Source organism: Carcharhinus amblyrhynchos, chromosome 10, assembly GCF_965287045.1.
Source record: "Carcharhinus amblyrhynchos chromosome 10, sCarAmb.v2.hapA, whole genome shotgun sequence".
Lineage (NCBI taxonomy): Eukaryota > Metazoa > Chordata > Chondrichthyes > Carcharhiniformes > Carcharhinidae > Carcharhinus > Carcharhinus amblyrhynchos.
The window spans coordinates 84,485,968-84,499,615 of NC_137333.1; the positions used below are offsets into that span (position 1 = coordinate 84,485,968).

Genomic DNA, 13,648 nt, shown 5'->3' on the forward strand with positions numbered 1-13,648 from the left:
ATCCTACTGATGGCCATGAAACCATGGTCAGAAAACCCATCTGGTTCACTAATGTCCTTTATGGAAGGAAATCTGCTGACCTTAGCTGGCCTGGCCTACATGTGACTCCAGAGCCACAGTTATGTGGTTGAGTCTCAACTGCCCTCAGGCAATAAGGGATGGGCAATAAATGTTGGTCAACCAGCGACACCCATGTCCCACGAATAAATAAAAAAAGGATTTAATCAGTGAATTCTTCATGTACTTGCCTTATCTAGTTGAATCTTAATTTGACCATAAGTTAACTCCACTACTTTGCAGCTTGTGTTTTTAGTTGGTTGTGTTTATGTGTGTTGTGACAGTTGGAACGTATGTTTTTTTTTAACATTGAGCTTTCTTTACCTGAAAGGGTTTTTAGCACAATAGAAAATATCTCTTGTTGTTTTAAACTCCAGGATCCTAGCTGACTGAATTAGCACCTTAAACAGTTAAACTGAATTGGCACCTTCATCCATATAAGATTCAGAAAACCCTGTTATGATCAACTGATGAATATGGAAAAGGGAAAGTCCTTGTACCCTTCTTCAACTGATGTAACAGTGGAGAGAACTAACTGATTAACTGCAACACATTTAAATGACTGCATGGAAATGACAGCTCTGCGATAAATGAAACTTTGACACTAAAAAGTTAAAGCAACTGTAGGTCTTTAATGGCCCAAGCAAGAGTACATGATGTTTGCTGCAAAACTGTCAGTTGACAGTTGCACCAACTTATTACAGAGTATTAAAAATTTCAAACAATGTATTGGAAAGATGAACAGATTTGGAATTACACAGTTGAGAGTCGCAAGTAGAGACAGTGAAAACATAACTTCAGGTTCTGAGTTGCACTCAGTTTCAATGTTCCATGAAATGATAGTTTGGAAAGTTTACATACAATTAAGAGGCTATAGAAAAACGTTTGTGGTACCTCAGGGGCAGAACTATTAGGCGTAAAGCTTCATTTTGCACACGCAATGATTTACAGCCTTAGTTTTATTTATTATTGTCGCAAGTAAGTTTACATTAACACTGCAATGAAGTTACTGTGAAAATCCCCTAGTCGCCACACTCAGGCACCTGTTCACGTACACTGAGGGAGAATTTAACACGGCCAATGCATCTAACCAACACATCTTTTGGACTGTGGGAGGAAATCGGAGCACCCAGAGGAAACGCACGCAGACTTGGGGAGAATGTGCAGACTCTGCACAGACAGTGACCCAAGCCAAGAATTGAATCCAGGTCCCTGGCGCTGTGAGCGGAAGTGCTACTGTGCTGGTATGCCTGTAGCCCTAGTGAGGCAATACTTATTGTTGTAGAAACTTGTACATGTTAGAATTTTACTTTAAACCTACTTCTTTATATATGCATGTATACCTAGGACTATAAAAGAACAGCAATTCCTGTCCCGCTTGAATAACAATCCCACCCTACATCAATATCCAGCTGGGCCAGTAGAGGGCAATAGATGGTAAGAGATTGTTGGTATGCGAGGTACACACCCATCTTGTTTAAGTTACTTTGGTCTCTGCTTCTCCACTCTACACCAAGCCATGGAGTAATTGTAGTGGCAACCTGTCCCATGCCCTCTGTCAACAACTGTTCACCAGGCACCAGGAGCTCATCAGAAATGAATGAATCATGACTGTTTAATGAGCAGTCCACACCTGACACCAAGTGAATCATTTTGCATTCACTCTCGGTATGGCGGAGATTGGCAATGGATTACTGGGCATATTTCATTTGAGCATTCCCATCCCAAAACCTCAGGGCATGTTTCCTCCAAGCTTTTATTGTAGCATACCCACCACTCCTGTCTGCCAATCTTGGTATATATTGCCTTTGCAAATTTTAAATTCTGGAAACTATGGGGTTTACAGAAGGTATTGGATAGAAACTAAACATTGATAGGATTGTAAAATAGGCATTAACCCATCACCCAAACACTAGTCTTTTGCCCTATTGAAGTCAACAGAAGTTCATATTCACCCTCACATGGTTCAACATCCACATGAGGAGGTTTCAGTTCACAGTGTATAGCGTCTGAAATCTTTGTTCGGGGGAGGATCATTGTACTTTCTTCCCCTTGTTTATTAAATCCTGCTCAAATGAACTTCCTCTCCTGTTAAAAAAAACCTTAATCTTTAATTTTGCAGTCTACTGGGATCCATACTACATGTGAAACTAGTTGCTGCTGGTGACCTAGATTTTATGATACACTGAATTAATTCCGTTCTCTCCACTTGTCTGAAGGGCCTTGAGATTTTTTTTGACAAATTAGTCTATAATTACTTGATAAACTAATTGGGGGGTCGTGACCTCTCAGTTTTCAATGTAACATTAAGGCTTTTACAGGATCACAAGCTGAGGTCTGGGAAATTTTGGAGGGCCAATAAAATGCAAACAAAGCTAAGTATCTTCAGCTAATGATATAAAGATATTATAAATCATCAACCTATTTTGGGAAATGGGGACCATTTTGAACACTGACAGACTTAGCATCCATATTAAGTATTACCATAAATGCTTAATCATTTGACTCTTGTTCCTCCAGGCCATTGCTAGGATTGGGAATTTACCAAAGATTTTAGAAAGACCTCAACAAACGCACAATTCTCAGGCCACAATTCTTTTATAATCATTTGACATTGTGCTTCGGAGATATGTTTCTAAGCATGAACAATAAAATGTCCATTGTTACCAACCTCAGTGAGTACGCATTTTAAATTCTAACGTTACTATTTTGCTCTGCAACTACTTGGAATTTACAAAAACAATGAATTGTTCAGTTCATTATTACAATGAATTACAGTGTAACCGCTATCACCCTATATTACACTGTAATCACCATCACCATACATTACAGTGTGATCACTGTCACCGCCTATTACAGTGTAATCGCTATCACTGTACATTACAGAGTAATCACTATTACTGTATATTACAGGTAATCGCTATCACTGCATATTGTAGTGTATTCGCTATCACTGTATATTACAATGTAATCGCTATTAGTGTATATTACAGTGTAATCAATATCACCGTATATAAGTGTAATTGCTATCACTGTATATTACAATGTAATCGTTATTACTGTATATTACTGTGTAATCGCTATCACTGCATATTACAGTGTAATTGATGTCACTGTATATTATAGTGTAATCAAATCACTGTATATTAGTGTAATTGCTATTACAGTACTTTCCAGTGTAATCGATATCACTGTATATTATAGTGTAATCGATATCACTGTATATAATGGTGTAATCGATATCACTGTATATTACAGTGTGATCACTGTCACTGTATATTAGTGTAATCGCTATCACTATATATTAGTGTAATCACTATCGCCGTATATTGCTGTAACTGTTATTACTGTATATTACAGTGCAATCGATATCACTGTATATTAGTGTAATCACTATTACCGTATCGTTGTGTAATCAATATCACTGTATAACATAGTGACACTACCTAATCTACAAGCGACTTCAGTTCACATTTGTTTTTGGTTGGTGTACAGAAGTTTAATTTAGATTAGAATACTTCAGGTTTCCAGTCACATGCAGATTCTCAATTTAATAAGCATCAGTGGCCCAAATATTTGTTTGATTTTTCTTAAGGATGCAAAATTCCATTGTGGTGTGGGCATGAAATTTGAATTGCCCCCACAAGCTGCCCGGTATGTTTTTAAGTCCAAACCTGGTTTTAACCTTCCGGGCAAGGGGGCTGACTCCTGATCTTCACACCTCAACTACAGATGGTTCCTGATTGGTAGGCATATCATCACTGCGTCTCATCAGTAACTGTAAATTTAAATGTGGACCTCCTTCTGTTTGTGGTATGTTTTATGCCATGCATTTGGTCTATTGAGTTTGACAGATCTGGTGACCTGGTAAAATAAGACTTTTTACCAATGTTGGACAATGTTCAGACCAACCCACTCAGAGCTAACAACATTTACCAAACCAGATCAGTTGAATTCAGCTGCAAGGAGGCGCAATCTATCAGGCCTTCTATCCATTGTTTAGTAAATTCAAGACAGATGTAAAATTAATGCACTACAACTGCCATATATCTGAGGATGAGTCAGCAATCCCAGACTGAGACGTAGAAATGAGGTGATTGATCCACTCTGCAGAGAATATGAATGGGGATCTCAGAGTGGAACTGATGTTGATAATGGAGTTTTGTTTAGGGCGGACATAATAATAACCAAGGTTACTAGACAAAGTCTGCTGTGCAGACATGCCTTTTTTATTGCATGCCCACTCTGTGTCCTACTGATGCGCTCACAACTTCCGACCAGTCAAGAGCGATGTAACTTTTGGTCATTGAAGATGTAGGTAGACAAAAGGTTTGGATTATCCTCTGCCCTCAAATCAGGTGGGAAAGTGGTACAGCTGGTGGGAAATTGAAGCAGTGAGGATTGCCACAGCCTTCCTGCCCCACCTGCCTGCGTCACCATACTCTCTGCCAGTAGATATGGCAGGAAACATTGGGCTTCCCAATTCAACAACAGATTCAATCACTTCAGGGACCACCAGATGAAGGGCGATGGTATCCCTAGGCTGGCAGCTCACTTTCAACTCTGCCCCATCATTATGTATAGGGAAAAGTTCCCCTCCCTTGATCCCTTCTTCTCCTTCCAATTACCTCATATACCCGCTCCATTGTTGGGACGTGACTCAGTCTGAGCCCTAATATTAACATCCACTGCCAATCTTTGTGACCCCTTTAACCTTGGGTTCACCTCACCTGGGACGGCAGCACAGGAATTTTCCTTATTTGCAGCAGTGGGACGAGGAAAGGGATGACCCCCTACTTGTTGATAAGGAGTCAACTCTGCAGACACAATGATCCCCTAACCCAGGAAATTGGGCGGGATTTGTGACACGATTGTAGAAGCCCTGCCTGGCACAAAGAGGAAAATCTTCTGTCTTTTTGCTGTGAACAGGATGTGTTAAATATCTGCATAGAAAGTGGCTGTTACTCGTATACTGTAACAGCAAAACACTGGCACGAATCTGTACTGTACGAACCTATATCATGAAGCATACATGTGTTGAATACAATCTACCTTGACATGATAATACGGTACACGATATAAAATACTGCTATTACGTACATTTACTAGGCTTTAACATTGTCGCCAAATTATAAACACACATCTTATTCCAAAATGGAAATGCGTGGGTATGGATATATAATTATATATATAATCATGTACATATATGTAAAAAAAAGCTTTTACTAGTAAATTGGTCCTTTGAAAAATGGTGCTAAAAGATGAAGAAGGGTGAATGGGAATGCTATTCATTCAAACTGTTTCATCTTTTCCAGGAGATTAGAACTCACTGTAAAATTGTTGCTAGAAAACATGACTATTACTGGCAGCCAGGAGTCTGACTCCCCTTGAGCTGAGCGCATTCCCTGTAATTTCCAAAACAGCTCTTAAAGCAAACAGAAGGCGTGACTTCAAACCAGCTTGAGAGGTGCCCCGGGCCACCGAAAGCAGGAAAACAAGTTACTTTATTGTCAGTTCCTCTTCCCGTCCTGGCCCACTTTAGGATGCTCTCCATCAACCGGGTCATCTATGGCCAATCTGTCCTCCTCAAGGGTCTCCATTTGTTCTTGACTCACCCCAACAAGATTAAGCGGTGAGCCTACTCTACAGATTGAGGGAGTGTCAGTGGTGAGGACTCTGAACAAAGAGAACTTGTCCAAGACAGTCTTTTCTCTTGGAAGGCATTAACGCTACACATCCAAGAAAGAAACGCTTAAAACAAAATAAAAGATCATACACCCAGATCTCAGTCTTTTGTTCAGATTGATTTTCAGCTTGCAATTCTCTCATTTCAGATTCTGTATGCCATTGCGAATGAGTTCAGGAAGGAAACCTTGGAAAAGTTCCATAAAATGTTTTGCCTGCAATTTTACTCCTCCACAGCCCTCTTGCTCAGAGCCGTTTCTTTGTCCTTATTTGGGGTTTCAGTACGGATACTGTTTCTGTTTTTTGCCAGCAAAGCAAGCCAGCCAAGTGCAGAGAAGCATTGCAGCCGCTGCACCTCCTCCAGTACAGTAATAGGCCCATCCCAGCTGACATGTACCTAGAAATAAATAAAACAGTGTTAATTCTAATGTTGCCAAGCTTTGCCTCACATTCACCTTTCCAGTCAAAGACATATGAAGCTCAGCTACCCCCAAATCTATCTAAACCTCCTTCCACTTCAGATCACACAAGTTGTACCCACAGAGTAGACACGAGATTTGCCACATGGTAAGTTCATGGTCGCGGATTTGGAATTCTGACTAAGTACAGACTGAGGAGAGGCAAACACTGAAAACCAGGAACTACTTTAGCCACTATTATCATGCAAATGCTTCCTGCATTCGTATCAAATTCTTCTATGTTGTTTTCATGAAAGAGTTGAACTCTTCATTTTACTTGACCATCTTTCTGTTAAGATAGCAGACAGTGCCATTATAACGATCGTGGTGAACAGTCTTGCATGAGGAAATCCAGCAAAGCTTGCGGTTGGGCAAGACAACTCATTGGCAGCCCCTGGAAACTGAATGGCAATGAACTCAAACCGGAATTTTCCAGCCCAACCTACTGGGAAGGAGGCTAGCCATTAGCTGCCGGTGGGATGTTGTGGTCCCGCCAAAATCAATGGCAATTTGCAAGGCTTACCCGTCCCATCACAGGGGAACCCATGATTGGAGTTGACTTAGATAGAATAGAATACCACAGTGCAGCAAGAGAGACCATTCGGCCCATCGAGTCTGTACTGACCACAATTCTACCCAAGTCCTATCCCCGTAATACCATGCACTTACCTAGCTAGTACCCCTGACACTAAGGGGCAATTTAGCATGGCCAATCAACCTAACCCGCATATCTTTGGACTGTGGGAGAAAACTGGAGTACCCAGAGGAAACCCACACAGACACGGTGAGAATGTGCAAACTCCACATAGCGAATGATCCAAGCCGGGAATCAAACCCAGGTCCCTGGCGCTGTGAGGTAGCAGTGCTAAATGCTGTGCCACCGTGCCGTCTCCTGTTAGTGCAGGACTTCTGGGTGATCTAAAGTATACAGAGGGTAGAGGATGAGTGACCAGTCAAGACAGCATTAGATCAGTGTAGGCAGATCCGCAAGAGTTTCAGTGGATGAACTGAGGCCAAATCAGGGGAAGAGGTGAAAGTGATTGTGATGGACAGCATATGGGGTTAAATATCAGCTCAGGGTGGTGGAATATGCTGCAAACAGTCTTCTATATTTTGGCCCCCAAAATGCAGTGGGATTTAAAATGGTTTATATAAGAATCAATTCACTTACCTAACTCAAACTGGTCTGAGAGATTGTTACAAGTCTGCTGTACCTCTTCACTATTCCAACCCAGGGGATACAGGGCACAACCTGAACCAATCAGTAAACCTGGCAAAAAAAAAAGCATAAAAGCACTAAACTGGGAGATAAATATACATGAATATATCGATAACATACTGAAAACTCAACAGGGTAAAGGACAAATATCGTATACCTCATTGCTGTTTCACAACAAAGAACAAAGAACAAAAACAGCCCGGGAAACAGGCCCTTCGGCCCAACGAGCCCACGCCGCCATTTTAACATTACCAGTCCCCGCTCCACCCATGACCCTTATCTATGCTTACCTCACTCATTTGCACTTCATGTTGACTAACATCAGGCTATCAAGTTTTAACATGAAATGATAGAGCCTTGACAATTAGTGGGAAGCAACGACATCCAAGGAGATGCCCGGGAACTGGATTTAAATCCAACCAAGTCTGATGGGACAAAGTTCTGCTGTAACTCATGCAAATGAAACGAGTGATGGCAATCCAGTACACTTAGGCCACAATCCCAGTAGGTGCAGTCTAAGGACACCCTGTCTCACACCTGGTTCTACTGACTTCAGTTGCCTGAGATCTCTCACAATGATCAGCGCACAATTGACCGAAAGAAACAAGGGAACGCTCATTTTCAAATTATTGTATCATCTGTGCTGAAGTGTGCAAGGAAATCCGAGGAGGAATTTATTGTGAGACAATGATCTGCCCTGTGTATATAATATGCAAGCCACTTTGGTCACACTACATCCAGCAGTATGACAAACTAAATCAATTCAGCGAGAAGCATTTTCCTCCCTGGCCCTTATCAGCAGGCTCCACGGTGGGTAATTAGGTTGTCTGAACCATTATCAATGTTCCGCTGGCAAAGGGTTTGTGCCCTCTCCGTAACAACATCTTTGCAATCGTTCTTTTCGCCGAAATGCTCAACTAGCGAGAATATCATTACTGTGAGGACAACCAATTAGCAGGCTATTCCTATAGAAGCGGAGGTGAGTTCCTGATCATAAATTCAGCCCACAAGCAAGAGCCATTTACGTTAAACAATTTGTACAGAATAATAAATAACTGGACAGCAACTTGTTGGTGATGGATCAGACGTGTATATATCCGCTTGGTAGTGACTGGTACAAAGATGGTCATAGAATAATTTATCTCTCCCTCGGTGTGTGAAGAATTGTCAAGTTAAACGGTCACACTGAACATGTTGGTTCCTGCACATGTTTTCGGTGGTTTTCCTGAACTGTGAGTTAATTGATGTTATTTACAAGCCTGTGTTAAAAATAACAGCAACTGTAAACTCCAACGTAAAATGTCTCAGACAATTTATACTGGAGCTTATATTTGGTGTTATTTTTAAAACCAAGCTAGCTTTTATGCCCTTGTATAGTCAATCACTCTTCAGGGTGGAGGGGCCAGTTAGTACAGTTAGCTTGACAGATAGTGTATGGATCAGGTTAAGACCAACAGTGCTGGGTTCAGCCCAGGTTCTGGCTGAAATGGACTTAAGGTTTGCCTCCTCAACTTATCTGTCATAAGTAAAATCACTGCAATTTGGGGTGGCACAGTAGTAAAAGGCAGGAGAGTGGGGATGAAAAAAATGTCAGTCATGATTGAACAGTGAGTAGATTTGATGGGCTGAGTGGCCTAATTCTGCTCCTATATCTTATGGTCTTATGGTTGACACTGCTGCCTCACAGCATCAGGAAGCCAGGTTCAATGCCGATCTTGGGCCATTATCTGTGTGGAGTTTGCACATTCTCTCCCCGGGTCTGTGTGGATTTTCTCCAGATGCTCCAGTTTCCTCCTACACTCCACTGATGTGCAGGCTAGGTTGATTGGCTATGTAAAATTGTCCCTTGGTGTCAGGGGGATTAGCAGGGTGCGATTACAGGGATAGAGACTGGTTGGGGTTTTTGTCAGTGCAGACTCGATGGGCCAAATGGCCTGCTTTGCACTGCAGGGATCTTCTGCTTTCTATGAATTTTCCATGGCAAGTGAATATTGGAATGAGTGGAATCGGCTGCCATTGGTAGTGGTGGAGGCAAATTCGATAGGGTCTTTCGAGAGACTTCCGTATGAGTACATGGAACTTAATAGAATTGAGGGTTATAGGTAAGCCTAGTGGGTATGGATATCATCGGTGCAACTTGTGGGCCGAAGGGCCTGTTTGTGCTGTAGTTTTTCTATGTTCTATGGATATGTGTCAAATACCTGCCTTTGAACAGAGAAGATTAGTCACTCTTGTAGCCTGTCAGTTAGTAACTGCCTTTCCTTCAACACACATTGCTTGCAGACAATACAGCAAGCCTGGGTGGCACGGTGGCACAGCTGCTGCGTGGAGTTTGCACATTCTCCTTGTGTCTGCATGGGTTTCCTTCCATGCTAAAAAATGTGCAGATTAGGTGGATTGGCCATGCTAAGTTGTTCCTTAGTGACCCAAGATGCGTAGATTAGGTGGATTAGCCATGGTGAATGTGTGGGGTTATGGGGATAAGGTGGGGGAGAGGGCCTGGGTAAGATACTCTGTCAGAGAGTCAGTGCAGACTTGATGGGCCAAGTGGCCTTCTTCTGCACTGTAGGGATCCTATGATTCTATGAAGCCAGCAGTCCTGGGACTCAACCAGTGCCACCCTATAAATATAGTAATCAGGATATGTTCAAATTTCTGTAGAGCAGAAATCTCTCTGTAGAGCAAGTACCTGGACTTCTTCATTTGGTATCACTTTACAGTAGTGTGAATATAGTGAAAGCCTCAGAAGTATGAGGACCTGCAGTTCTATCACCCTCATACCCGGTCCCATATCTTCCAACTGCACCTCCTAAAGTTTACCAATATTGTTGGCATTTCTTTTTGTTCTGATCATTTTAATTACTTCAAGAAACCTAATTTTAATCTGTCCAATTTCTCCAGTTAACATTAAAACCCTTTCTCCATCCTTTTGATGCCTTCCAAAGCCATGGAATAAGTTACTGCCTCAGAATTATGCGATTCCCTGTTATTTCTTGTTCAAAATCCTCCAATTTGACTTCAGCTCATGCTATAATACTGACATTGAAATGGTATGAATCACAAATGGTATTCTGTGCAAGTACAATCTTTATCCCTCCACAAAATCTTCAGGCTCTATACCATATTCTACCAAAATCCCTTCTCTACAATCAACTTCCAAAATGGCTTTCTCCTCATTCCAACCACAACCGTTAAATATGGAGTCACTGCCCCGCCTCCAATAGCTTCCCTTCTTACCTAGCTCTCTCCACTTTGCCACGTTTACTTTCAATATCTTCCTCAAAACCCTGCTATTCAATTCAGTTTATAGTTCCTTCCAAAATAACCGCCAATATTGGACTTGTTGCTCTTCCCATTGGAATAAACCTTAATATAAATCACAACCCATCCATGAGGAATGCTGAAGCAATGCAAGCCATTGTGTGGCATGGTACATCAGAACTTTGTTACAAAGCTTCTGACAGCACAGAGGAATTTAATGGAATTTGAATTCAATAAAAAAAATCTGAAATTAAGTATCTACTGATGATCATAACACCATTGTTGATTGTCAGAAAAACCCATCTGGTTCACTGATCTCCTTTAGGGAAGGAAATCTGCTGTGTTTACCTGGCTTGGCCTACATCTGACTCCAGATCCACAGCAAAGTGGTTGACTGTCAACTGCGCTCGGGGAACTAGAGATGGGCAACAAATGCTGATGTGGAGATGCTGGTGTTGGACTGGGGTAAACACAGTAAGAAGTCTCACAATGCCAGGTTAAAGATGCTGGCCAGCCAGTGACACCCATGTCCCACGAATGAATAAAAAAAGAGGGCTGCCATTCGGCCCATTGTGCATATACTGACTCTTCAAAAATGCTATCCAATTAATCTCGCTGCCTCACTCATTCTCTACAGAGTTGAAAATCTTTCTTTTACAAGTAAACATGCAATTTCTTTTTGAAAGTTGGATCTGCTTCCTCGATATAGAATCATAGAATCCCTACAGGGTAAAAGGAGGCCCATTGTCAATGCACTGACAACAATCCCACCTAGGCCCTACCTCTGTAACTCAACATATTTACCCCACTAATCTCTCTAACCTACATATCCCAGGACACTAAGGGGCAAATTAGCACGGCCAATCAACCTAACCCGCACATCTTTGGACTGTGGGAGGAAACTGGAGCACCTGGAGGAAACCCACGCTGACACGGGGAGGACATGCAGACTCCGCACAGACAGTGGCCCAAGCCGGGAATCAAACCTGGGTCCCTAGAGCTGTGGGACAGCAGTGCTAACCACTGTGCCACAGTGCCGTCCAAAAATCTTGCTCTTGAATCCGCTTCCATGAGCCTTTCACGTAATGCATTCCTGATCGTAATAACTGGCTGCATAAAAATAAATCTTCATCAATCATTCTGGTTCATAATTATTATGACTAAAACATGTAAGTATTACTGAAATGCAACTTTTATTTATAAGCACCTTATTTATAAGCAACTTTTATTTATTAGCACTTCAACTTGGAGATTGGTGTTTGTTTTAATTTATATGCTATCACATTAGTGGTAATTTCAAAATATCAGAGCTTGATATCTCTCCACATCTGTTGAGTGTGTTCATCTCAGATAAATGGGAAAAGTACCAGAACAAGCTTAGAATTATACGGTTCCTCTCTGTAACCTTGAAGCACAGAGACATTAATCTAATGATGTGTATTCCCCAGAACACACGCGCCTCCAATTTCTGCTGCAGGTGACAGTATTTCTATTAACTTCTTTATTGCCTTGAACGGAAGGCTGGCAGGGCTGAGAAAGTTGCAGTGCTCAATTCCACACTGGCATGACAGCTATCAGCTAAATTTCATCTACAAAGGTGCAGTTCAATTTTTAGGTGGTTTAAAAAGTATGAGAGAGTAAGAAGGAAGAAAAGAAGAAAGGTTTGTGATCTTAATGGCCTATTCCTGTTCCTAAAACTTCTTACGTTCTTCTCGAAATAATCAAATAAATTTTGCTTTCTCCCTGCCTCCCCCTCTCTCCAGTCCAGCAGCATTGTGCATAATCACATAGCCCATGGGAGGCCATTGGGAAACCTTCCTCTATTCAGTGCCCCATCCATAAATCAAAGGGAATTATTCCCAACAACTGGAGATCTTGAAAATTACCTGTTGTTGGTGCAAGCTTGAGAAGAAATGCGTGAACCAAAGATCACCAGTCTTAAAAAGAAACAATGGCAATTAGAGTGAAAATTATTTACGCTTTTGAAGCAAGTGAAATACTCCAGGGAACATTTTCTTGGTGCATCAATAGATTGAATTATCTTCGGGACGTTCAAATCGCAACGAGTCACAGTGTTTTGCTCTTCTAATGATTAATGAGGTTGCTGCATGGGTAAATGACAGCGAAGTGGTACAATTCTCAAGTGCTGGAATTTGCCAAAATGCTCCTGGCCAACTTCATTTCCTTTCTAGCTTTGCAATTCGTGCACTGGGCAAAGGGGGTTCTTTTGGAGTTAACTATCTGCAGTAAAAATAGCGTATAACGGGCAGGATTTTCTTCAGGGTTGAAGTTAGCCGCATTGAATTCAACACCATTTGCAATAACATTTTCACCTCAAACCCATGATGAGTGGCCTTTAGAAGTGAATGTCCACCAGGCATATTTCATGTTAGGAAAGCCAAGAGAGAGCGTGGAAAAATATTGCCATGTAAAACCATAGAAAATACAAGGATTTTGCCTTCCATCTGTCCAAATAAAGGGGGAGAAAGCAATGAAAGAAAGACCATTCAACTGCCCTATTGAAACAGCAAAGCACAGCCTGTTTACTAGACACCAATGTAACCCATGAGAAGTCACTTAGGATTAAAATACGGCATGGCGGCACAGTGGTTAGCACTTTCGCCCCACAGTGCCAGGTTCAATTCTGGCCTTAGGTGATTGTGTGGAGATTGCACATTCTCCCCATGTCCGCATGGGTTTCCTCCAGGTGCTCCAGTTTCCTCCCACATTCCAAAGATGGGCAGGTTAGATTGATCGGCCGTGCTAAATTTCCCCTTAGTGTCAGGGAGATTAGCAGGGTAAATATGTGGGGTTAAAGGGATACGACCTGGGTAGGATTGCTGTTGGTGCAGGATTGATGGGCAGAATGGCCTCCTTTTGCTCAGTAGGGAATCAATGATTCTATGAAATTTGAAGTAAAAATGGAGAGAAAATACTGGCAATTTCTTAGGAAGTCAATCAGCTTCTG

The 13,648-nt window shown here is 41.8% G+C and overlaps 1 protein-coding gene across 2 annotated transcripts in view; it reads right to left on the reverse strand.

The window, feature by feature from the left end:
* Window positions 1-669: 669 nt before the first annotated feature.
* lhfpl6 (LHFPL tetraspan subfamily member 6) overlaps window positions 670-13,648 on the reverse strand; it is a 169,627-nt gene continuing 156,648 nt past the window's right edge. For both annotated transcript variants that reach the window (XM_080197499.1, XM_080197497.1), the window contains exons 3-4: window positions 7,372-7,470; window positions 670-6,139 (exon numbers count right to left, since the gene is read on the reverse strand). In XM_080197499.1, the coding sequence (XP_080053625.1) occupies window positions 6,021-6,139; window positions 7,372-7,470 (218 nt within the window). In that variant the 3' untranslated portion in view covers window positions 670-6,020. The remainder of the gene's footprint in view (window positions 6,140-7,371; window positions 7,471-13,648) is intronic.